The sequence below is a fragment of the Echiichthys vipera genome (genome assembly GCF_963691815.1).
Source record: "Echiichthys vipera genome assembly, chromosome: 10".
In the NCBI taxonomy this organism is placed as follows: Eukaryota; Metazoa; Chordata; class Actinopteri; order Perciformes; family Trachinidae; genus Echiichthys; species Echiichthys vipera.
This window is the reverse complement of record NC_139835.1, coordinates 25551969-25575608: the sequence shown is the minus strand read 5'-3', so window position 1 is coordinate 25575608 and position 23640 is coordinate 25551969. Positions and strand designations below refer to the sequence as shown.

General features: G+C 40.8%; 2 protein-coding genes across 2 annotated transcripts in view; one reads left to right on the top strand and one right to left on the bottom strand.

Moving 5' to 3' along the window:
* Positions 1–640: 640 nt before the first annotated feature.
* Positions 641–5734, bottom strand: tsn (translin). The gene is made up of 6 exons (XM_083921983.1): positions 5583–5734; positions 4304–4397; positions 4104–4200; positions 2538–2653; positions 2370–2449; positions 641–1967 (listed from the first exon to the last, which is right to left on the bottom strand). The coding sequence occupies exons 1-6, from the start codon at positions 5646–5648 to the stop codon at positions 1728–1730; spliced, it is 693 nt and encodes a 230-aa protein (XP_083778109.1). The 5' UTR covers positions 5649–5734; the 3' UTR covers positions 641–1727.
* Positions 5735–7439: 1705 nt separating this feature from the next.
* Positions 7440–23640, top strand: part of fam124a (family with sequence similarity 124 member A) — a 31676-nt gene continuing 15475 nt past the window's right edge. The window contains exons 1-2 of the mRNA XM_083922235.1: positions 7440–7546; positions 14401–14432. Of these exons, the coding sequence (XP_083778361.1) occupies positions 7491–7546; positions 14401–14432 (88 nt within the window). The 5' untranslated portion in view covers positions 7440–7490. The remainder of the gene's footprint in view (positions 7547–14400; positions 14433–23640) is intronic.

The window sequence follows — 23640 nt, the reverse complement described above, 5'->3', positions numbered from 1 at the left end:
ATACGGACTAGACTGCCCTGTCGGCACCTCAATCTACAGGCAATATAATTATTCCTCCAACAGTCCCTGGCGGCTGATACGTGTCACCTGATCCTCTCTTATTTTAGTGTTTTTTTTATTTATGAAGGCTTTATTTTCTTTAATGCACTTTATTATGATTCAGTAATAGTACACTCTCCAGTATGACTGCTGGTTAAACAAGTTACACAGTCTTGTTTATCCGCAAATCTTCATACTAGAAGGAAACTAGTTGACCGAAGCCGATTTCAGCGGGTCGAACGGTCGTCAAACCAAAACCACTATTTAAGACTTCTACTGTTTTATGTTTGTGATGTAGTAGCACTAGAAGAGGTAGCAAATCACTGTGTTTTGGAGGGCAGGGCTGCTCAACTCCATACCAATACTCCTGCGCTGTCGGAGGACGCTTTTTCAGACTAACCCTTTCAAACTGTAACGAAAAAACAAAAGCCTGCTGAACGGCAAACAGTTTCTTTCTGTTTTCCTCATTTGCATTTGAAAGACCTGATGTATTATTTCCCCAGTGTAATATATTGTGAATTATATTAAAAGATTTTAAACACAGTCTTGCTTGTTGGATTTTTTTTTTGGTGCGACGTGATCATTCATAACGCTGGGAATGTAGAATGTAGAAATATATTTACAGTCATTTTAAGCGTCTTTGAGACAACAGATGGAAAGACGAGGAATACATACGGTACAGATCCAGTACGCTACAGAAACATGGATGCAAACAGCAGGAACAAACCATTAAAGACATTTCAAGTGAAACTTTTTTTTTTTTAAACATATCATATGCGGTATGACATTCTGACTATGGGGCTCACTCGTGGATTTCCAGAGAAAGCTTGAAAACAGCACCTGAAAACTAAAAATAACTAAATGTCTCAGATATATTCATTGGCACTGTTCGGCAAGGGTTCCTTCCTTGCTGTTAGAAAAAAAGTTAACTGACTAATCACAGAGAAGCTTTACATCACGTGAAGTGCATCTTTGTAATGTCTTTGGCTCTAATGCTCCTGGAGCCTCATTTATAATATATATATTTTTTAAAACAAAGTAATACGCAGGGTTAGGAGCCAATACTCAAAATCTAAACTGAAGCTTCTGTATGAAGAAGGTCAAATGTCTTAATTAGTTGTCTTTTGGATTCTCGGTTGTTGCATCAAATACTTCTTTCATAAATGAGGCTCCTGGGTCTCTGTTTGGATTCATCCATTTTTCTTGACACTAATTCAGTCTGAAGAAATACCTACTGGCTTCAACGCAACTGATAAACAACACAAACACATCCCCCCCACCCCCACCCCCACAAAATAAAACAACCGGCAGAAAAGAATAAGCTCTGCGTGGCAGGAACACTCCACTCTGAGCGATCACCACATTCTTGAATGAATTAAACATCAATGTAATGTAATGTAATCTAATAAGAAGAAGTTGACAGTTGCAAATGAGATGAAAAGGTTGCACAATCAACTCAGTGAAACAATAACAGACGAATAAGATGAAGCCGAGAACACAGATTTCAAAAAAACAGCAACAAACCGAACCATCGATCTTGAACGACAGCGTCAAACTCTGCTACAGTCTCTGCCACCCCTCTGACAGACTGCCATCTAAAGCACCTCTCTTGCACGCACACGCCTCATGTGGATCCTCGGGTCTTGCCTTCCAGATGGGGTAGGTAAGGGTGCTGCAGCCTCTGAGTTTTACTTGTCTCCGGTAGCCTCGGCCTCCTTGGTCTCCTTGGCCAGCCCGCGGATGGACAAGTCGTAAACCACCTCCTCGATCTTCTTCACGTCATACTTGAGGCCGTCGTAGCGCTTCCGCAGCGGGTCGTTCTTCAGGTTGAGCAGGCGGAAGCCCGAGTCCAGCTCGTTGATGAAGTTGGAGATGCGGAGGGGCCGGGTGTAGTCTCCTGCTGTGACGCTGTTTACCGCCAACCGCGACTGGAGCGAGAAACAGCACAAAGTGTTAGGACTTACCCGTGACCAGAAAGCTGTATACCACACTGCACGCTATGAGATAACAGTAACCTTGGAGGTTGGTCAGTACCAATGCCGTATGTTCCAACTGATTCAGCAGAAGAATTGTGAGTTTTGTCCTAAATTCGGTCACCAAAGTTCTAAATTTACCGCCTGTAGAAATGTCTTACTGCACGATCTAAGACAACCATTTAGGATTGACAACCACATATTTAAAGTTTCTCTCATGATGCTCAACTTTAATCTGCTAAGGCTCAACATAGGTGCAGTGTATAGGGGCTCAAAGAATTAGAGACCCTGATGTGTCCTTCTGTCTGCCTTCATATAATCTTGATGTAACACCATAGCAGTCCACAACAGACTCACCAGTTCACTAGCCATGATCAGCACACCTGCCAGGTAGTCCTCCACATCCAGGTGAAAGCCTTTCTCTCGCACCACCTCGACTGTAGAGTGAAGAGAAGAAGAAAAAACAGAGTTAAGCAACACTCCTCAGTAACAGTTACACACTAAAACACATATACTGGTACTTACTGCCGAGTATCTTGGCCACTTCCTCCCGGATCACAAGAGTTTCGGTCTCCAGGTAGACAACAAAGGCTGCTAAGAAAGCCAAGCGCTGCAGGACGAACCGCCAGTGTTCATGGAACCTAAGGCGGGAACGAACACGTCAGCGATAAAGAGATAAAACACTTTACTTTATTTCACCATGATAGTCCACTCATTATCATTTGTGCATTTCAGGGAGTTCTGTGTTCATACATTAAATCAAAAACAATAAAACAAATTAGAAACATAGAGTACAGTTAGTAGTCTGAGTATTTCCCACACACAAATATCTTTGATTGGGTGAGAATAGCGTTTAGCTTTTAGTTATATGCTGATGACTTAAATTATGACTTCTAATGAAACCATAGGAGGAAAAAAAGCCAAAGTAGATTCACAGTTAATATGCTTTGTGAGCTAAACACACGCGCATTATCAGTGCATGTCTGCATATTGAATAAACTATGAATTAAACTCTGGGTGTATATTGTTTATGTACTTTGTCATTTATGTATCTATGGGAGATCTTCAGTATGTGTGTGTATGACGTATGTATGTGTGTGTACGTCTGTGTGTATGTATGTTTACATAGGTAGCTATATTTTACTATGTGTCATCTTCAGTATGTGTGTGTGTGTGTATGACATATGTATGTGTATATATATATATATATATATATATATGTGTGTGTGTGTGTGTGTGTAGGTCCGTGTGTATGTATGTTTACATAGGTAGCTGTATTGTACTCTATGTCATCTTCAGTATGTGTGTGTGTGTATGACATGTATGTATGTATGTGTATATGTGTGTGTGTATGTCCGTGTGTATGTATTTTTACATAGGTAGCTATATTGTACTCTGTGTCATCTTCAGTATGTGAGTGTATGTTATATATTATAATAATATAAAGAATGATACAATATTTTATTAAGATAAATATCTTTGTAATAGAATTATGCTTTGTTAGATATAGAACAAGGATACTTGAAGAATGACAAATGGAAGTTATTATTGTTATTATTACTTTATAGATAGAATAAGTGTTTTTTCAGTAATATTTATTAAAAAAGGGGTGGAATAAAACAAGTTTATACGTCTTCCCACTCCTTTTCCGGATATGTAAACAGAATTTATATTTGTCAGTTTACTTTGTTATTGTACATTTATTTTTCTCTGTTTTTTCTCCTTTTCTTTATGACTGCCCATCAATGTATGATCATATTGTTTTTTCACATAGTCGAAATAAACTATCTAAACCATGGGTGTCAAACTGATCCAGTAAAGGGCCGTGTGGCTGCAGGTTTTCATTCCAACCAAGCAAGAACACACCTGACTCGACTTACTCAATCACCTGAACTGTCTTCACACAGGTGATTTGTTGGACCAGGTGTGTTTTTGATTGGTTGGAATGAAAACCTGCAGCCACACGGCCCTTTACTGGATCAGTTTGACACCCATGATCTAAACTATCAAATGACAACACTTCCAATCACATCTCAAAGTGTGCTTTGAATGGTCGCGACAGCTGCAGCTAGTGTAAAAGGTGGCTCCTACCTGTAATACTGCTCCACAGGGAATTTTGTTTTGAGGTCTCCAAGTTGTGTCCTGACTGTGAGGAACAACTCCCGAGCTCTTGCACATTTAGTGGGAACTAATGAGAGTAAGAAGAGAAAAAACATTTTAATATTGACGGGTCTTACCTCGGAGAGGAAAACATCATTCACTACACAGCTGCACACGAGGGAAATGCTCACTTTCTTTGAATCCAGATGGTTGATGGACACTTTGGAGAACCGTTAGTATTTCTCTGGCAGTCTGCTCCAGTGTCTGGACCACCTTACGGATGTCCTGCAAGAGTCCATTAAGTTTAAGACACCTAATACGTTATATTACATTATTATAATACATACCCAATTTCCCTGTGTCAGTTAAACACAATGTCCACTATATCATGTGAATATGTATATATGTCTATATTGTCTATTAAATTTAACTTTATTGCTTATTTTTTATCTTATTTTATAATATTCTGTTGCTGCTGTGACAAAAGAATTTCCCCGTCTGCGGGACATTAAAGGTTTTCTGATTCTGATTTTAATGGATCATTTACACAAATCGAGTGCAAATGCAAAGTAAGAAGCAACACATCACATCTCAGGTCAGACAGTGGAGCACAGAGTTCAGACTAGACTCAGTGAAGCAGCATTTAGCTGTGATGCTGCACACAAGTGGAACAAACTACCAGCAGATCTGAAATCAGCTGAAATCAACTGGGAGCACTTTGAAATCCAGGTTAAAAACATTTCTCTTTCCATGTGCTTACAGCTCAGCTCTTTTTATTAACTTTTAACTTTATTTTCTTTTACTTTTTTTTTCATTCTTCCTGCTTTTAAATGTGTTTTTTTTTTGTTTAAAAAAAAATGTATTTGCCTTTATATGCAGCACATTGAGTTTACTGATGATTACTTATTATTGCAGTTAATAAGACGCATAGTCTGAGGAAAGTTGTGTCCGTGCATCTTTCATTAATAACTCCCCTTTTCAGAGCTTTGACACGTTGTGTATTTTTATGCTGTTTTTTTAAAAAAGGTTTTGTCTTTATGTGCAGCACATTGAGTTTACTGATGATTGCTTATTATTGCAGTTAATAAGACGCATAGCCAGAGGAAAGTTGTGTCCGTGCTCCCCTTTCCGGTGCTTTCACACGTTTTTTATATTTATGCTGTATTTAAAAAAATGTGTTGTCTTTATGTGCAGCACATTGCGTTGGTATGAAATGCGCTATATAAACAAAGACTCCTTGCCTTTGTTTGAAAGTCTACTGTGATGTGATTTGTTAAAAATCAATAACTATGTTTACATACATTTAAAAACCGCTTAATGCCATAGGCGCCTTTGTCTAACAGAGAGGACTTGTGTCATTAAAGTGCGGGTCCTGCGGTGAGACTATCTAACATGTGTTGGCCGGGGTCTGGGCTCCGGTTAGCCGCTAGCTGGCTCCGTCGCGGCGGGTGCAGCGCCGTTCATTCATACCTCTCTGACGTCCTGGTCGGCGCTCAGGAAGCCCTGAATGTAGCTGAACATCTCGGTGACAGACATGTCTCGGTGCCGGTGATGGTGGTGATGATCTGTCGTGCAGCTAAGCTAAGCTAATTCATAAAAACAACCAACGTGCGAGAAACAGAACCGCCACCGTCTCTGCTTGCTTTTGAGTGGCGCGTTGAGATGATGTCATCGTTTACGACGTCATTTTTTATTTAATTTTTTTTTACTTTTTAAACAAAATTGGAAGCAAAAATATTTATATTGTATATTAACGTTTTTCCCTCAAGCCCGTGTTTGAACTATCTTTTTTAAATTTATTTATTTTTAGTTAATATTATTTATTTAATTGTCTGATTTTTGTACTCTCTTTGATTTATTTATGAATTAAGTCACAAATGTGCTGTTTATTGTATACCTTGTATTTTTGTACATTTAAATTGCTCAATAAAAACAAAGTAAAAGGTGTATTAGGCAGCAGGCATTACCTGCTATGAAAACAACAATACAGTGGTTTGTCTACTTATTAATTCTATAAGGAAACTTTCATATCCATAAAACTCAATTCTCCAAATCTCGGTCACATTTTATTCCCTTGAAAATTAAATATTTCGAGTCTATCCAAATTATTAATAATAAGAAATATACGTATATCCCTGATATATTAAACTTTTTTTTAAAAAGAAATGTAATAATATAGCCCACTTTTTCAGTTAATGTCTTTGTATGTAGTTAGTTTTGCTTTGTTTATTGTTTTATTCTACGCCTTTTTATTTTATTGTGTATCTAAAATACTCTTACTTATGTTGCCATCATAATTTAAAATTGTAATTTTTATTGAAAAGAGAATCTACTGCCTTATATATACATTATTTTCTTTGTCAAGTACGATGCCAAATTGTTCTACTGTGTCTGTATTATATTTGTGAAAATACGCAAATAAAGTTTAAAAAAAGCAGGTAAGTTTTTTTTCCATTCATGAACAGTATTGTTTGCAGGTCAGAAATTTGATGACTCTACTTTGCCTGTCTGGTTTTATTTTGAAGGAATAACAGGCGTGTGTCATTACATCATTCACCCTGGTGATGGAGCCAAAGCTCATGCACAATGTTACCTTCAGGGGCTGCTTGGAAAAAAGTAACAAAAACGCAAAACAGTCAAACAGTAGCACTCCTACCAACATTGGACGGATGCTTCATGTGGTTGAGTTTAACATAGGTTTTATTTTTCTTCTTTCTGCAGTTGGGGAAAATGACTAGAGAAACACTTTCCAGTTATATGTCTGGATAGATAGATAGATAGATAGATAGATGGATGGATGGATAGATGGATAGATGGATGGATAGATGGATGGATGGATAGATAGATAGATAGATAGATAGATAGATAGATAGATAGAATGATATATCGATAGCAATATAGATAGATAGATAGATAGATAGATGGATGGATGGATGGATGGATGGATGGATAGATGGATAGATAGATAGATAGTCAGAAGTCAAAACAATATCACAAAGCAACATTTTGACTCATCTAATAATATCCAAAAATATGTGATAACTTGTATTATATATTTTAAAATTAAAAATAAAACAGTCTCATTTACCACTCGCCACCTTTAGTCCTCAAATTCCCCACGGCTCCTGAAGGCCCCAGCGCAGAGCGCAGCAGCTGACGCAGAGGGACAGTCCGTCCGCCGCCTGTTGCTCCAGCTACTTCTCCAGACGTCTCAGTGCGGAGTCAGGGGTTAGAGACCGACCCACCCGGACTCTCTGCCCGCTCCCGCAGCTCTCTGGTCGTAAAACCGTCCCGTGTTTGTTTGAATGCCCCCGTTTTATTCGTGACCTCGGGACTTTGAAACAATGCAGCTGGCTGGCGTTGAGCCGACACTCTGAGATGGAGAAAATCTGTGCAGAAGATGACTGCGTGGATTCAGGAGCCGAGACTGGAGGGTGAGTGAAGCAGAAATCACACTGGATTGTGGCTCATCCTAAATATCCTATTCATAGATTAGTTTTTGAGTCGGTTTGTCTTTTTCTGACATGTTAATTTAACCTTTTGTGTGGAAAACCAGACCCAAAGTAGAGTACTTTTACGCACGTACAGTATGTCTTGAGCATGCCTTTAGTGGGAGTGTGTCCATGCACGAATTAAAGAGAGCATGACTTTAAAGCTGAGGAATTATGTTACAAAAGCTAAACCTGGTCAGAAAAACAAAAAAAACATTAAATTGACTTTTTTAATGGAGTTTGTTGTTACCCATCTTAGCAAAGAGTTTAATGTAATTTATATTCTATGAAAAGTGACTATTATACATTCTTATAGAAAAAACTCTGCTAAAAGTAAAAGTCATGAATTCAAAATGTTACTTGAGTACAAAAGTATTAGCATCAAAATGTACTTGAAGTGCAAAAGTAGTCATGCGGACTGGCCCAGTTCAGAATATTAGATCATCAGCATATAATTATTGATAGATTCATGTAAATATCGCTTTTATGTTGCAGTTGATAGATATAGGCTACTTTGATTGCCTTTATATACTACTGTGTAGATTCATCTATAATAACAAACAGTATGGTATGTCATTTGTTGATAATCTGAATTATTTGTGAAGTACAGAGTAACTAAAGTATACCAAATAAATGTAGTGGAGTAAAAAGTACAATACGCCCTCTGAAATGTAGTGCAGTACAAGTATAAAGTAGCATTAAATGTAATTACTCAAGCACAGTACAAGTACCTCAAAATTGTACTTAAGTACACAGTACTTGAGTACTTTCCCCCATTGTTCTTATCATTCTGGTAAGGTAACGTTAGACAGCGAGGCTTATTGCCAACGCATGATGTTAAGTCTGATGAGGGCATATGGACGAGGTGGGATCCTTTGGTACAAAGTTACGTCTTAATCACCAACTCAGTTGTTAATGAGACACAATGAAGTTGGAGCTTGATTCAAGAATGTTTCAGAATGATAACCGAGAGTTAAATGGATGTTTTGTTCCTTCTGTTTTCAGCCATTAGACAAAGATGCGCTTCACTTTCTCATGTGGTATGTCACTCGATGAATGTGGTGTTGTGGTAGTGAAGGATCTGTGTTTGTGTGTGTTTTTTAGTGACAGACCCCTCAAAACCCCTTTAGAGACTTGTGTTTTTAAGAGTCGTGTTTACTTCACCATGGAAATCCGCAATAATATAGGTAGCCTACAAGCCTTTCTAATGTCTCCAAATGTCCCCGATTTCATAGATGCGTTGTTATAAGTACATTTTGATTAGTTTCTGTTTCTTGGTTTCCCTTTTAAGTCAAATACACACATTCAACAATTGTACGGTATAGTGTGTTTGTTGGAAATTACAGGATTTTATTCCAATGACCCTTAAAATAAAAATATTGGATTAAATTATCTTTTGAAAGTGTTATTTTCAGGCTTAAAAATGCCCCCATCACTCTAACACTACATAAAATGTAACTTATTTATTAAGAAACTTGCTCATTAATTGACATTCCTAAGTTGAAATGCGCCAGATTCAGCCAAAAAAGTGTATTTTTTTCTTTGTCGTCCCATGGGCAAGGTTGAAAAGTTAAAAACAACAATATCAGACCTCCATCGTTCCCTTTACACTCACTGTATGCAGTAGATTGAAAGCTTTGGCTGGGAAAAGTAATCTGACATCTGCACGTCACTGAGTCACCAGGGACCACGCTATTTAATTAGCTGTGAACTGGAACCAAGCAACATAATGTGTGTGAGAGCGAGAGAGTGTGTTTCATGGGAAAAGTTGGCAGCAGAGAGCTCTGCGTAAAGCGCTGATGTGAAAGGAAAGCAGGGACATGCAGCTGATAACCACAGAGCCACCACCTCCATCAGGTCACATCCTCCACCTCTCCTGCCTTTCTCCACTTCCTGTTCAGCTCCTGTACATCCACTGTTTTTCTACTGTTTCTCCTCCCTTCAGGCTGTGCCATCAACTCTCCTCCAATCATAAAATCACAGGTTCTTATTGTACTTTAAAGATAAGGATGTGTATAATTAGCACTAATACACTCTTGCAGATCTACGGCACATTTTAGCGTCTTTTAGCTCATTGTTTTGGTTTTAAAGCAACAATAAATCTTTGGTTCAGTCTCATCAGCAGCAACAACAACAGCTGTTTTAAGCAAACAAGCTGTACGCTACCTGCCCAGCACAAACAGCAGCCAGACTAAGGGAACGTCCACACAGTCAAAAACAACCTTTTTTTCTCCGTCGTTCTTAAAAAGTTTTACGTCCACACGGCCTCGACTAAAGAAATATTTGCGTCCACACGGAACCAGTGAAACCGACTCATAGCGCTGTAGTACACATGCCAGGCCTGGATGTGGCGCTGTAACTGCCACAGAAATACACCAACAACAGAGAAGAAGAGACGGGAGACGCTGTGATACAAACACCGGAGAGTTTCTTGTCAAATCTGGTGACTTCGCAAATCCTCCTCCATCCTAGAGAGAAATCTAGCGAATGTTTCTGGTGTTAGTGGAGACTTTCGTGCTGTTTTGGACTCTGATGCATGAATCACTCTGTAGTTAGTGTCCTCACTGAGCAGAGGGTGCTGCTGTGAGCCCCTTCCCCGTCCCAAAGCACTCACAGGTGATCACTTTCTCACTAGATTTAGCGACTTTTCTCATCGCTTTAGCAACTTTATTTATAAAAAGTCACCAGCAACCAATTTAGCGACTTATTCAGACCATCAGGGAAAATCATGGATGTGGCTCAGAGTCCAGTCCAGTAAACAGTCTATGGGTCCGTCCCCCTCTCAAGCACTGTTGTTGTTATGTGACGCCGCAGGGATATGGCCGGAGGTTGGGCGATGACTGCATCGTTTAACAAAGTATGCGGTTTCGCCGTCCAGACGACAATTCATTGGGGGGGGGGTTTCAAATCTTCCCACTCTGGTCCCCGGTTTCAAAAGATACCGTTTTCAGGCTCCAATTACGCCGTCTCCGTGTGGATGGTCGGCCAAAAAACGATACTAAAGTTGTGCGGTTACAGGAAAACGCGTCTCTGTGTGGATGGGCCCTAAGAGAGAGAGTAGCTGGAAAACATAGTGGAGCATTTAGCAGCTGAAGAGACAGATATTTCTTTAAGGAGTGGGACTTAGGAGCATACATCTGGTGAACAGAAACTTCAAAGAACTGGCTCAGCGACACAGACTTTCACCAAGGCATACCCTATCTTACAATGTTAATGCAGGATTTTCTCAGGGTTGACAACAGGCGGGGACTATTTTTCCGGTTTCCCCAACACAACATGAATGCATCTCAAATGCCTTATCATGTAAGATTAACAAATGGGGAAAATAATGTATCTGCCCCATGTTTCGGATCCCCTCCAAAATTTAATGGGTTCTTCCTTGGCCCGTGGTACAGCCTTCCACCACGTTTAATGAAAACTGGGCCGCTAGTTTTTCCATAATCCTGCTGACAGACAGATGGAGAGACAAACCTCCTTGGTGGAGGTAATGAATGTTAATGCTCTGTGTCTGCGGCATGTGTAGAGGCTTTTGTTCACCAAAACAACGCCTTAACTTTAAAAATATACGGAAATGTTGCATTTTTCTGCAAAAAAAAACCCAAAACTCAACGAAAACAGCATTAAGTTTTCCCAAAAATCAACCTCTCAAAAATGACTGTCCTGACGGAAGTAGGATGACAGTGTTTGAATGGTTACGGGAAACTGTGGTCCACGGCTCATCTCCTTCCATCAGTCAGCATCGGTTTCGTTAAACTGTGGCGAACGATCTTTCACAAACATAACCAGACCTTAGCGGTGGAAGGCCGTAAAAGGCTGATGTGAGTCAGTGTTTGGAACAGTCATATGTGTGAGGATTTACTGCTTTGTGTTTGGTGTCTTTCTATCTGTGCTCTTCATCCTCCTGTTATCTTCTCCCTCCCCGCCTCCCCATCCTAATCGAATAAGAGACACATGGAAAACTTAAAACGAGACTCACTTGAGAGCCCATCAGGTCACTCTGCAGTCAAACCTTGTGTGCATGACCACGCTGCTGCCTGTCTTCGCCTCACTTTGAGTTTATTGTCTTTGGACGGAGATGAAGCAAAGGCAGCGTGGCCAGACTGGGAAAGCCAACAGAGATGCTAACTAGGAGAGTCTTGCCAAATACAAACACCCCGAGGGAGCCATCCAAACAGACTTGTAGCTGCACACACTACTACTACCTCCAACTCCATAAACTTAAAATGTTCCACATTGACATTTTCCACATTCACATATTTCTCTGTGCATGCAGGGACATCTATGAGTTTCACTCCGTGTCCTTTTGCAGGAACCTTCCTGTCATTTATAATCTGCTCTGTGTTTTTGTCTTGTCTTGCCAACATTTTTCCCTCCGCAGTACCCCATCATCTTTTCTTCTTACCTTTCTCTCCTCACCTCTGCTACTTCCCATACTCACCATCCATTCCTTTCTCTACACCACTAATGCCCCTCTTAGTTAGATGGATAACCTCCTGCTGCAGGAAACAGACTCGTTTGTCTGTTTCCTGCACGCTGTCCTGTAGCTCCAGAAGCTTTATTAGTTTAGAGACGGACTCACGGGGAGAGTGTGTGTGTGTGTGTGTGTATGTGTGTGGAGGAATAGTTTTCACTGGTTGTCAGCTGACTCCCGTGGGACTAATAATGTGGCGTACATGTGAGCTGAGGTTTCACAGACGGTTCGGGGAATTGTAATATTGTGTGTAGGATGCAGGCTATAGCTCCTCAGTCAGTCCTGTTGTATGTGGGCATGCATGCCTCTTGTACGTTTCACATCAGAGATATTTGTGCAATTACGCAAAATACTAGAATTTCCTCTCTGATCCTGGGGAGATCAGATTAGCGGAAATCTAATTCTGCTTCCCTCCCAGTTCAAAGATGGGACCTTTAGATTATTTCTGCGTGCATGTAGTGTGTGTCCCAAATAGTGGAAGATGCTTTTACTTAAAGAAATAGTTTGACATTTTGGAAATATGCCTGTTTGCTTTCTTGTAAAGACTTTGATCAATACGCTCTCATGTCTGTTATAAAGTATGGTGCGTAAGTAAGGACATGATTATCTTAGCTTAGCATAAAGATCAGAAGCAGGGGAAACGTCCAGTCCATTGTGTCTAGATGGTGAACCTAGATTTCTGAAAACACCCCAAAACTCTCGCGAGACTACCTATACTTACCAAACTATTAGATTTCAATGCCTAACCTCAACCCTCTGATGCGGCTTTCGCAAATCTTGAGTTACCATTTTTGGCTCTGTCCAAAAATATACCTACCAACATCACTTTATGTACTGAATCACTTTTTTAACCTATACACAAGTGGAAACATTACAATTTGTGATACTTATGTGCTGTAGCTTTTTCTTGATGGACGTCAGATTATCAGCACTTCAAGAAGGAGTTACAGCGCGTAACCCACCATAAAACCATTTTATTACGCATCCATTTGTGCACAGATTAAAGAAAAGTGATGCATTGTGGTAAATAATGTGCTTTAGAGGAGCTGGTAGGTGTATTTTGGCCCTTTGGATGGAGCTGGGCTAATCACCTCCTGGCTTCGGCTGTTGTACTTATGTAACATTCACACAATGTCAGCAGAATGGAGAAAAAGTGGAGCGTTTATCCTTTATTCCACGATGGTTAACCTGCTAGTGACATCATTTAAGGAGGAGAGGTTTTACTATGAAACCAGACAAAATCAGTGTGTGAAACTTCTTTTTAATTAGCTGAATAAATTGTATGTGTGCTAACATGGAAGTTTTCTTTAGCTAACTGCCAGTGATGGTTGCACAACAGCCATGTTTGTTGACTCTTCTGTCTTTCTTTTCACCAAGGGGAAAATCACCGCTGTCAGAAGTTCAGAGATATCTCCAACTCAAACTGAAAACACGGCGGCTGACGCTAACAGTTTTTCCGATCCGGCTGCTTTTAATTACGGTCTTAATGATATGACTTGAACGCTGCATTATCACACATAACCAGTGTGATTAAACCGATCTTCTCTTGTAACTCTTTGAAAGAAAGCAAATCAGTGTCTTCCCCAAAATGTAGAACTGTTCATTTAAAGTAGAAGCATCAACACTGATGTTACAATCCATTCCAACTAAAGGTGTTGATTCACTTTAGATCAGGGGTGGGCAATTACGGTCCTGGAGAGCCACTGTCCTGCATGTTTTAGGTTTCTCTCTGCTCTAACACACCTGATTCTAATGATTTGCTCGTTATCAAGCAGCTGATGCTTGTCACAGTTTGATTATTGTTAGACTCAGGTGTGTTAGGGTAGGGAGAAACCTAAAACATGCAGGACAGTGGCCCTCCAGGACCGGAATTGCCCACCCCTGCTGTAGACACTTCAGTTAATTCTATAACGATGCATCATATTTTAAAAAGTATGCAAATTAACTAGCAAGTAATGTCAAATAAAGGATTTCCCTCTGTAAAAGTAAAGTAAAGTAAGTAGCATAAAATAGAATTACTCAGTAGTAGTATTAGTATTAGGTACAAGCAGTATTTGAGTAAAAGTCTCTGTTGTATCACTTCAGATAGAAAGCACTATGAAATGTCTGTGTGCGTTTCTGGTGACCTTTCCAGTTGGACCTCTCCTTCTGTTTAGCCAACTGTCAGCACTTCATTTGAAATAGGAGTGTGTCATGCAGTAAATCATGTGAATTGTACTTCATGCTGTAACATAAACTCCTGTCTCCTCTCTCTGTGTAATGTCCTCTCCTCCTCTCTTCCCGGACCACATCGACTCTCTCACTCTCTTTTCTGTCTTTTCTGCAGGTCTGATTACAGCCCCTTGTCCTCAACCAGCAGTAAGTACACTAACGGCGACATAAAGCATTGCTAGCAGTGACTTGAACACACACAGCCAGACTTTTATCTCCCTAATACACACTGACAAAATAAATCCACTCATGGGGGTGGGGGGAGGTGTTTGTTTGTGTGTGTTTAGTGGTCCACAGGGCTACAGCAGTTTTAGGGACATTGCTTGATTTGCTTCTTGCAGTTGTATCCCAGGAAAATATGATGAAAACGACACGCAAACAACCATAAAAGCTGAGTGCAATCGAGGCAATAGTTGGGGTACTTGTTAACCAATGACAAAGCAATTCAGTAGTGGCTTACTGATGTTCATCCAGAAAAGGCTTGAGTTATCTAAATCGGAGTCGAGCACCCACCAGTGACCTGAAAAAAAGGTGTTATTGTGTCTTAAAGCTGCAGTAAGTAAATAGCAAAAGAAAAGTCAGCGTTGGAAGCAGAGTGAGACCTCTTCATGCAGCTCTCCTTCTCCGCTCTCTGTCCTCAGCCAATAGGAACACTCTCTGTCTTAAATGACCTGTGGTTGACTAAAGTCTCCTGTCACAGGCTAGACTCTCTAAAGTCTGAAACCAGAGTCAATAGCAGGTGCAGGAGTCTAGTTTTCTCTCAGAACACTTCCATCACAATATGATGAAAGATCATTATGGATTCTTTCGCCCAACAAGACCACAAATAAAGTGCCTACCCCAGGTTTATTTTTATTTCCAGGTTTGGTTTTGGGTAAAAAACAAAGAACATGGGTGAACTAATGTGGGCCGTTGCTCATAATTCATTTCAAATCATGAAATTTGTTCCATGTCTTAAGGATAACTTTTATTTACTACTATTTGGATCGTATTTTTGGTGGGTAATTCATTGTTTTAATCAATTAAAACATATTTATGAAGTTAATTGAGATCTGGGAACGCAGTGGCAGCGCTAAAAAGAAGGGCGAGAAACACGAGCATTGATCAGACCAAACAATCCTCTAGGTTGGTCAAACTTATCTGGAAGAGATAACAAAGGCGAAACACTGAAATCAATTTCCAAATCAGTTTACAGACCAGCTTCCTGCTTTACTTACTGTTCAGTGGTTTGCCAGATAATCTGGATTGTAATTTAGATAATCTGGATAAACGCTTGTCGTGTATACAGTCTGTCTGATCATCTGATTTACTCTGACTTGTTTAAAGATGTGGCTACATTCCCAGATGTCAGAAATAACTCATATGATAAATTGATACAATATTATCATAACAGATGTGGGAACTGACCCACGCTGTAATAAACTGGAGTTATCATTTAAGAGATAAGTAATGTGGAAAAGTTGATCTCTGGTGGCTTTTAACTTTCATTATTTGCATTCAACTTTTGTGATGCTGAGACTGATATGTATTTAATATGGTAGTGATGGCACATGATAGGGATATAATGTGATGAAATGTGTGGCTTGACAGCAACTCCCTGTATTCATCCGTAATCCATGGGAAATCTAGCCGAGATCAGGGTGGATTTGCGAGCTCCATTGTATTTTACTCGCAGATCAGTCTGGTAACGTGCGACGGAGAAAATTTGGAGAAAATTGCCGAAGCAATTGAACCATTAGTGTTGTTTTTGAGGCGGCTCCAAGTGTGACGCAATGAGAAGCGACTGTTCAGTGTAGACAACATGGCGGCTTCCGCGGATAAAATGGGCGCAGCTAACGGACAAGCCACTCGCTAACGCTTTTTACTTTTGGATCCTTCTGTTGGAATATTGACCGGGCATATTTAATTTTGCCTGTTACCCGTAAATTCCTGTCACACAAACGGCAAATAGCCTTTACCGACATGTTGTTTACTTTGCCTCGACGCTCTGTCAGTACGTCATACGCTTCGTTGATCTGATTGGTTGATTTGGCCTGTCTATCACCAACACAGGTGGTGATAGACAGATGATTTATCCAATCAGAAACCAGTATTTCCACCTCTTCCCAAAAGATCTCCAAACGAGAGTTCCCAGATGGATATGCAGAGTTAATGCGAATTATGCGACTCAATACATCAGGCGGAGTCAGGTTATGGGAAATCAGCTTCCTTAACATAATTTCTGAGTTACACATCAGCAACTTGTTTTTGTTGTGTAATAGTGCTCGAACTATGTGATTGCCACTTTCCACAGAGTTGCCCATTTCATGCTTTTGTGTGTGTGTGTGTGTGTGTGTGTGTGTGTTCATGTGTGTGTGTGTGTGTGTGTGTGTGTGTGTGTGTGTGTGTGTGTGTGTGTGTGCGTGTGTAATTGTGAGGAGGTCATGACCTCTACCCAGTCGGGTTGCCAGATCTCCGGAGCTTTCACAATGGGAGGATTATATCCAATATTAGACCATTAATCTGGTCCACAGGAAGCTGTGTTATCCCACCCTCACCACATCCGCATATCAGGAAGTATAGGAGCCCACACGCACTTACACACAGATCCAGCAGTGTCTGGTTTGGCCTCTCCCTCATGTTTCCTTTGTCTCTTCTGTATCAGATGAGCTTCTGCCCACTATTGTCTCTGTACCACTGGAGGTCAGGGTGGGAACAAAACGTGCACAGGCACATCATCAGAAAACACAAGAACTTTATGTACAGTAAATGGAAAAGTGTGACCACTAGAAAGACACTACTGGGCCACAATTACATAGGGACTTAGGGACAGATTGAAACTCACAGATTTAGACTGAAATTGTTATTTCATTTATACCATTTGAATGTATGAATGATACTTCTGTCTGTTTAGCTGACCGATTTTCTTCGTATAGCAGGATTACTGTCATAAATGTGCAAGGTAGGACTGGGCGATATGATGATATATATTGTCAAAACAATGTAAAATGTCTATCATATATATTTTTCTATATCATTTATATTGCAGTGTAGAAAAACCAGCAGCCGAACTGCATCATAGCAGTATATATGTCGTTTGGCCAACACTTTACGCTCTGATCCTTACACATTATGTTCATTTTTCACTAAAGCACTTATTAAAATGAGATAGTAATCAGTTCTTTTTGTTTGTCAAGTATTTAATTCACACAGGAGTATACAAAAACATAGAAAACATGATATATTGTGAAATATATAGTTATCAAGATATGAAATTACCTATACCAGGGTTGAGGATTTTGGCCCGGCCCTTATTCAAGGCATGTTTAATTGCTGGTAACCATAGCAACAGCATATCTGTGAGATGTGTTTGATAAAAAAGTTTTAAGGCTTGATTTTCCCAGCATCGACAACATTGATGATCTGTAAGGAGAATGAAAACCACAGGAAGTCTCCAGGTAGGACGAGTTATTCATCTAATACTTGTTCTGAGAATCAATGAAAATATACACACACCCTCTACACACAAAGACAAGACAGGCAAATGAAGTGAAAGAAGCAGCCTCAGGTTATTTGTCTAACTCACACTAATGATGACAACAGAAAGGAAGGGACAGATGGATGCAATCTGCTGTGGTGACAGATGAAAAAGATGTGAAAGAACAATATAGAGAAGTCATCTGTCTCAGCGCCGTGCAACTGCCTTGTTCTTGTCCTCAATGTGTGTGTATTCATGCATGTCTGTGGGTGCTGAGGAGTTCATTTGCAAAGGTGCATGCAGCATCACTCTCTCCCGTCTCCTGCCTCCACAGAAGTATATTTAGGTTCTGGCAGGGACAGCGTACTCGTGTTTATACAGATGGTCCTAACCCCTGACCTTTGACTTCAGCTCAGAACATCCATAAGCCCCCTGTAGACAGACTGATATCATGCTTAACCATCGAATCAGTATGACCAAGGTTGTCTATGTAACAGAAACTGGAGGAATTCAAATGACTTGAAAATTGAAACCAAAGCAATCTGTTGCCAGTTGTTCAGGACAGTGACTATTAAGAGGCCCCTCTGGTGCATTTCAGTTGTTACTTAGAAACAAGAGAAGAGCTTTTGTTTTTTTAATTAAGGGACACTTTCTAGCCTGGGTATACCTATGCTTCCTTACGATGGCGACGTCTGTGCGGCACACCAAAGCTTGTAATTTGTTTACATCTACGGATCCGACATGGCAGCAGACGCAAAGTTACCTTTTCGATGCAGCCTGAGATGCTTCTTACCTCATGTTTGTCTTGCACAAACGGCAAATATCGCTCAACGCCATCGTGTAAAAATAAATCTCTGGCCCTTCCTCTTCTTCCTAGTCGAATTTCTGTCTCTCTACATACAGTACGTCCTCTGGTATAATTGATACGATTGGCTATGAGCTACGTACAAATGCGTTTGATAGACATTCATAGCATCTAATAAACCACTCTGGGTAATCGTAAACCACGCCTCAAATACGAGAAAATGAATGGGTGGTTCCCAGACCAAATCTTCTTGAGATCTGGACGCGTTAGCTAGGTTAGAAACTTTCAGGTATCAGAGAAAAATGCCAGTGAGTTCCAAAGATTTTGCAAAACTAGCAGAAAAATGTAGCTACTATCTGAAAAAGAAAAGCAAAATACTCCTATCTGATCTCAAAGGACAAGGCTGGCCGTTGTTCTATGCCGTGTTCATTCATTCATTCTTCTTCAACCGCTTATCCCGAGGTCGGGGTCGCGGGGGGGGGGGGGGCTGTAGCCGATTCCAGCAGACATCGGGCGTGAGGCGGGGTCCACCCTGGACAGGACGCCAGTCTATCACAGGACAAATAGAGACGCACAGAGACAGACAACCATTCACACCTACGGGCAATTTAGAGTCATCATTTAACCTAACACACGTGCATGTCTTTGGATTGTGGGAGGAAACCGGAGAACGCGGAGAAAACCCACGCAGACACGGGGAGAACATGCAAACTCCACACAGAAAGGACTTAAAATCAGTCTGGAAAATGGAACAAATGACACTCATTCTTACTGAGCCACTGCCACTTCTGCATTAGGAAAATGTTGCTAAAACCTCTACGGGGTCTTGAATTCATATCTAGCCTTTAATACGTTTCATAAACGCAAAAGCATGTGCAATATTTTTATCACTTTGGTGATTGTGGTTGCAAGAATTTCATGCAAGAGAAGTGACGGAAAGTCACATTCTTGGTGTAATCAGTCTTTTATGCTGTCTGCAGCTGGTGTGGGCAGCATCTTTCGAGCGTTCAATAGAAGGTAAATGGGTTTTGATTCAAGAGGCTCCTTCAGCTGAGCCCCACCCCGAACACTTAATCACACAACCTCATTTTCTATTGGTCAAAGCAGATGAGTGTCCATTCAGCGTTGGGTGACCTATGATCCTGCCCCCCTGGGTTTCTGCATGTGTGTGTGTGTGTGTGTGTGGGTACATGTATGTAAGACGGAGGGGGTCGGCTGTCAGAGCAACGAATGTTTTAGGGCCATAAGGCTTTAAAGTATGCAGGGGTCAGACTGTCACAACACAAAAGGCGCCAAGCAGAGACACAAATACAAATATGCTAACAGAGGATGCATGATTTGTCACACTTGAACAGGTAAAATAAATATGCTGTAGATGTATTTATTACGTGCAGATGTAGATGCATGAAATTGTACACCACAGCCAGGGAGAGAAAAGAAAAACTTGGAGACAGAGAGATGAAAACATGAGGCAGATTCAGGGATATCCAGCGTTTTGCAAGTAACGGTTTGCAAAACAGAGACTGTGGAAATATTTCTTCCCTAAGAAAGAAATCAGGAATGAAAGAACGATTTTAAAACAGTGAGTAAAATAAATATGCATCAGCGCATTGAACAGTTCAGTGAGTCTTCTCTACCACAGAGAGCGGTCTAACAAAAGCCTGGGAGTCACTGGTCGACATCAGGGGTTTATATTTTCAGGGATCAGTCTGTCACCAGCAGATGTTTGCTCGCCCAGGGCTTTGTGTGTGTGAGTAAACACGTCTTAGTGTATCTCTGCATATGTGCATTACTGCATTCAAGCTTGTGACTGCTGAGGAAGTCTTGCGAAAATTAAACTATCTTAAAAATATCTAGTTTTGTCTGGGTGACAAGTAATTGTGTTTCCTGTGGTTGCTTCACAAAAGTAATAATAATAAAGAAGTACCAGGACTAGGTGGAGAGATTAGATCTCCACACTGGTCTGGGAACGCCTCAGGATCCCCCAGTTAGAGCTGGTTAATGTGGCCTGGGAAAGGGAAGTTTGGGGTCCCCTGCTAAAGCTGCTGCCCCCATGACCCGAACCCTGATAAGCGGTTGAAGATGAGATGAGATGAGATGAATAAAAGCACTGCAAAAAGGTTTAAAAAAACATGCACATATGTCTTTACCAATAAAAGCCCACTGTAAATCCATTACAAACAGTAACACTGTGTTTGCTTTAGTAAGAAATGTGAGTCACAAAAAAAGTGGACTCTGCCAGTAGCAAATAAAACCGCTTCACAGTTAGCCCCGTTCTCATCTCAGGACGTCAGATACCGTAGTTTCGTTACGTCCCACAGCGGTTGATAAATCGATGCATAAAGCACCCTTGAGAATCTGTATGAATCACGGCAGGCTTTGAACGTTTAACTCATCCGCTGCATTGTTACACGCTCAGAGCAAGTTCTCCAGAATTAAAAATCAACAAAGTCAACGCAGGAGGAGGTCAGAATGGTGGATGGGTAAAACAAACATTTTCCCCTAGGAGACTACATTTCACGTCCATTGTGTCACTGTAATTACGTCATAGTAACCAAGTTTTGCTGCCTGAACTTGAATTCGCTAACGTTAACCATGTGTTTACCGTGTTTAAAACAGCGACCGTCATGTCATTGTTTGATACCAAGTGCGTTGTCAAGTCAAGGGGTCCTCACAAAGCATCCAAATATTCTGATTTATGATGAGAATGGGTTGCATATACAGTGGAGATGTTTTTATATAAATAAATATTTTAAATAGCTGTTACATAAAAACCCACAGGTCATAAATAGCATCACTAATGGGCTTGGCCCGGTCCAGTGGTTCTTAGCCCATCGGTCACAGCTCGCAGCTGACCACCAGCAACAAAGAAGATCAAATTACAGCATACCGAGCCTTTGTAATGCATCTCTGTCTGTACCTCAGGTCATATTAATTATGCTCGTCAAGTTGTCAGCGGTAAAATGATGAGTCTCCACCACACAGTCAACGCCAGACTGCCTGTGCATCCAGTAATGCCTGAGGCCCCGTTCTTGCTATTTTGGCTCAGACATGCTGCGGATTAGCAGAACCAGGAACACATGTGTATGCAAGTTGCTCCAAATCCACTACCCACTACATACTGATGAAAGTGCAGGAGCCTGTTAGGTATGACTTGCTTCCCTAAAATAACTCCAGGTCTGCTGTGGTTTTGAGTGGCACTGATGAACGTGATCGTGTAGATGTATATATAAATCGCATTTTTTTAATTTTTGCGCGTTTTATTTTTCCTCATTTTAGTTTGAGGGCTCAGCTTGAAACATCTGTACAAGTTAATTCTGTACAAATCACAGTGATGTTTGAGTTTCAATTGAAAAAAGTTCTACCGTAGCAACCGTGCACGAATGTTAATAAACAAGAAAAAGGTTAAGCACATTAGTTCACATATATTTTATTAATTTAACTTTAAAAGATGTTGTTGCATTGGTATTTGTGTTTTTGTTTGGAGTTGATAATATATTGTCTACATTTTAAGTTTTGAGGAGGCGTAAGTCAACTATAGCTAAGTGCTTGTGTATGAAAAAAAAGCATTTTGTCCCAAATTTCAATATCAGTATCAGCTTTACTTCTGCATGCCTGTGTGTGGAGTGTGTGTGTGGTGAGTATTAAAGTAAGATCTGAGCATTCGCTACTCTATGCCTTACTTCAGCACAGACTAGCATTCACACTCAGACACTGGGGAAGATGACGCACTTGTCTGTGTTAAAAGGACAGTGCCGAGTATCCGTTTACATGCCAAACCACTCGCAGCGATGTCAGCCAAGGCACTTTCAGCACAGTCAGTTTGAATTGCACCTGATGGATCAAGGACCACCCGTAACTGCTCAGCATACACACACATATACACTCACGCTCCGGTGCTTTCTGCCTAGTTGAACGTAGTGTATAAGCTCCGGGCTCTGCCATAAGGCAGCGTTAAGTGTTACCAAATGTGCGTCCTCCAAAATGAAGTTCGGCCTACGAGGCTGTGATCGCAGCTAACTATGCTGCAGTCAGCTGTTTATTTTTTTAATGGTTTAATTGAAGCAGTTTTGTCTGTCAGCCTTGTTGTGGGCTCTTCATGTGAATTAGTGAGTGTCTGTAAGTAGTTGCACAGTGAGATATTTTGTGTTTTGACTCTACTCCAGCACGTTGGGTTAAAAAAAGAACCAATGACTGAGGTTAGAGGTTCTCATGGGTCCACTTGGTGCCTGACAACGGACCGTAGTCGGGCCAGGTTCAGGTTATATGCAGTCTAATGACGTCTGATACCCCGTTGTGTGTGTGTGTGTGTGTGTGTGTGCTTGTTAAATGGTGGTGTTTCATGCTGCTGGTGTTCTCTCTGTTTGGGTCTTTTGGGGTCAGCCACATATTGGACTGTGTTTTCGGATCAAGTCTGAATGAAAACACTAAAATCAGGTTAAGGCAGGTTTTACATGTATCCGTTTTGGATATGGTCCAAAATGTTGAACCAATGAAGACCTCAAGCTGAGGTGCTGACATCCATGCGGGTGTTTACATCTGTATCACATGAACAGTGTAAGAACTGATGCACTTTAGACGTAGTTCCCCAATTTTGGGGGGCGAAAACACTTGGTAGTTTCTCTAGTGATGTTATTTTTGTTTTGTTTTTTTGCCTTAAGTCCGGCCTTCTCAAGAGCATTATACTGTTAAGCTCCTTGGTCGCGTTGTTTGTGGAAAAATAAGTTAAATAGTGTCACAGCATCTATACCTCTGCAGCGTTTTGTCCCTCTACTCAGCCACGCTGACCTCTCTCCCAGGTCTGTTGGAGCAGTGAAGGCCACATGACATGCATGAACTTGGACTAGCCCTGTTGACTGGCTTTGGTCTCCTCACTAAGCCTCCCCTTCTAATCTTTCCCCACAATAGTCTGTCGTAACTTATCTAATCTATATAATTCCTAAGTTTGAAACCGGCAGCAGCAAACAGCGGCTCCACATTTTGATCTTTAAGGTTGGCGGCGTTCTCACTTTAATGTCTCAGAGTCATTGTCATATGAGAACTGCTTTAAGGATAAGGCTGGGGTTGTTCTAGATTTCTTTTATTGCCAGTGA

Excerpts from the sequence above, each read along its gene's own strand:
- tsn (XM_083921983.1), bottom strand. The coding sequence starts at position 5,648 with ATGTCTGTCACCGAGATGTTCAGCTACATTCAGGGCTTCCTGAGCGCC. Across the intron at positions 2,654-4,103 it reads CCTGTGGAGCAGTATTACAG|GTTCCATGAACACTGGCGGT; the intron begins GTAGGAGCCACC and ends TTCCCGCCTTAG. Across the intron at positions 2,450-2,537 it reads AGTGGCCAAGATACTCGGCA|TCGAGGTGGTGCGAGAGAAA; the intron begins GTAAGTACCAGT and ends TTCACTCTACAG.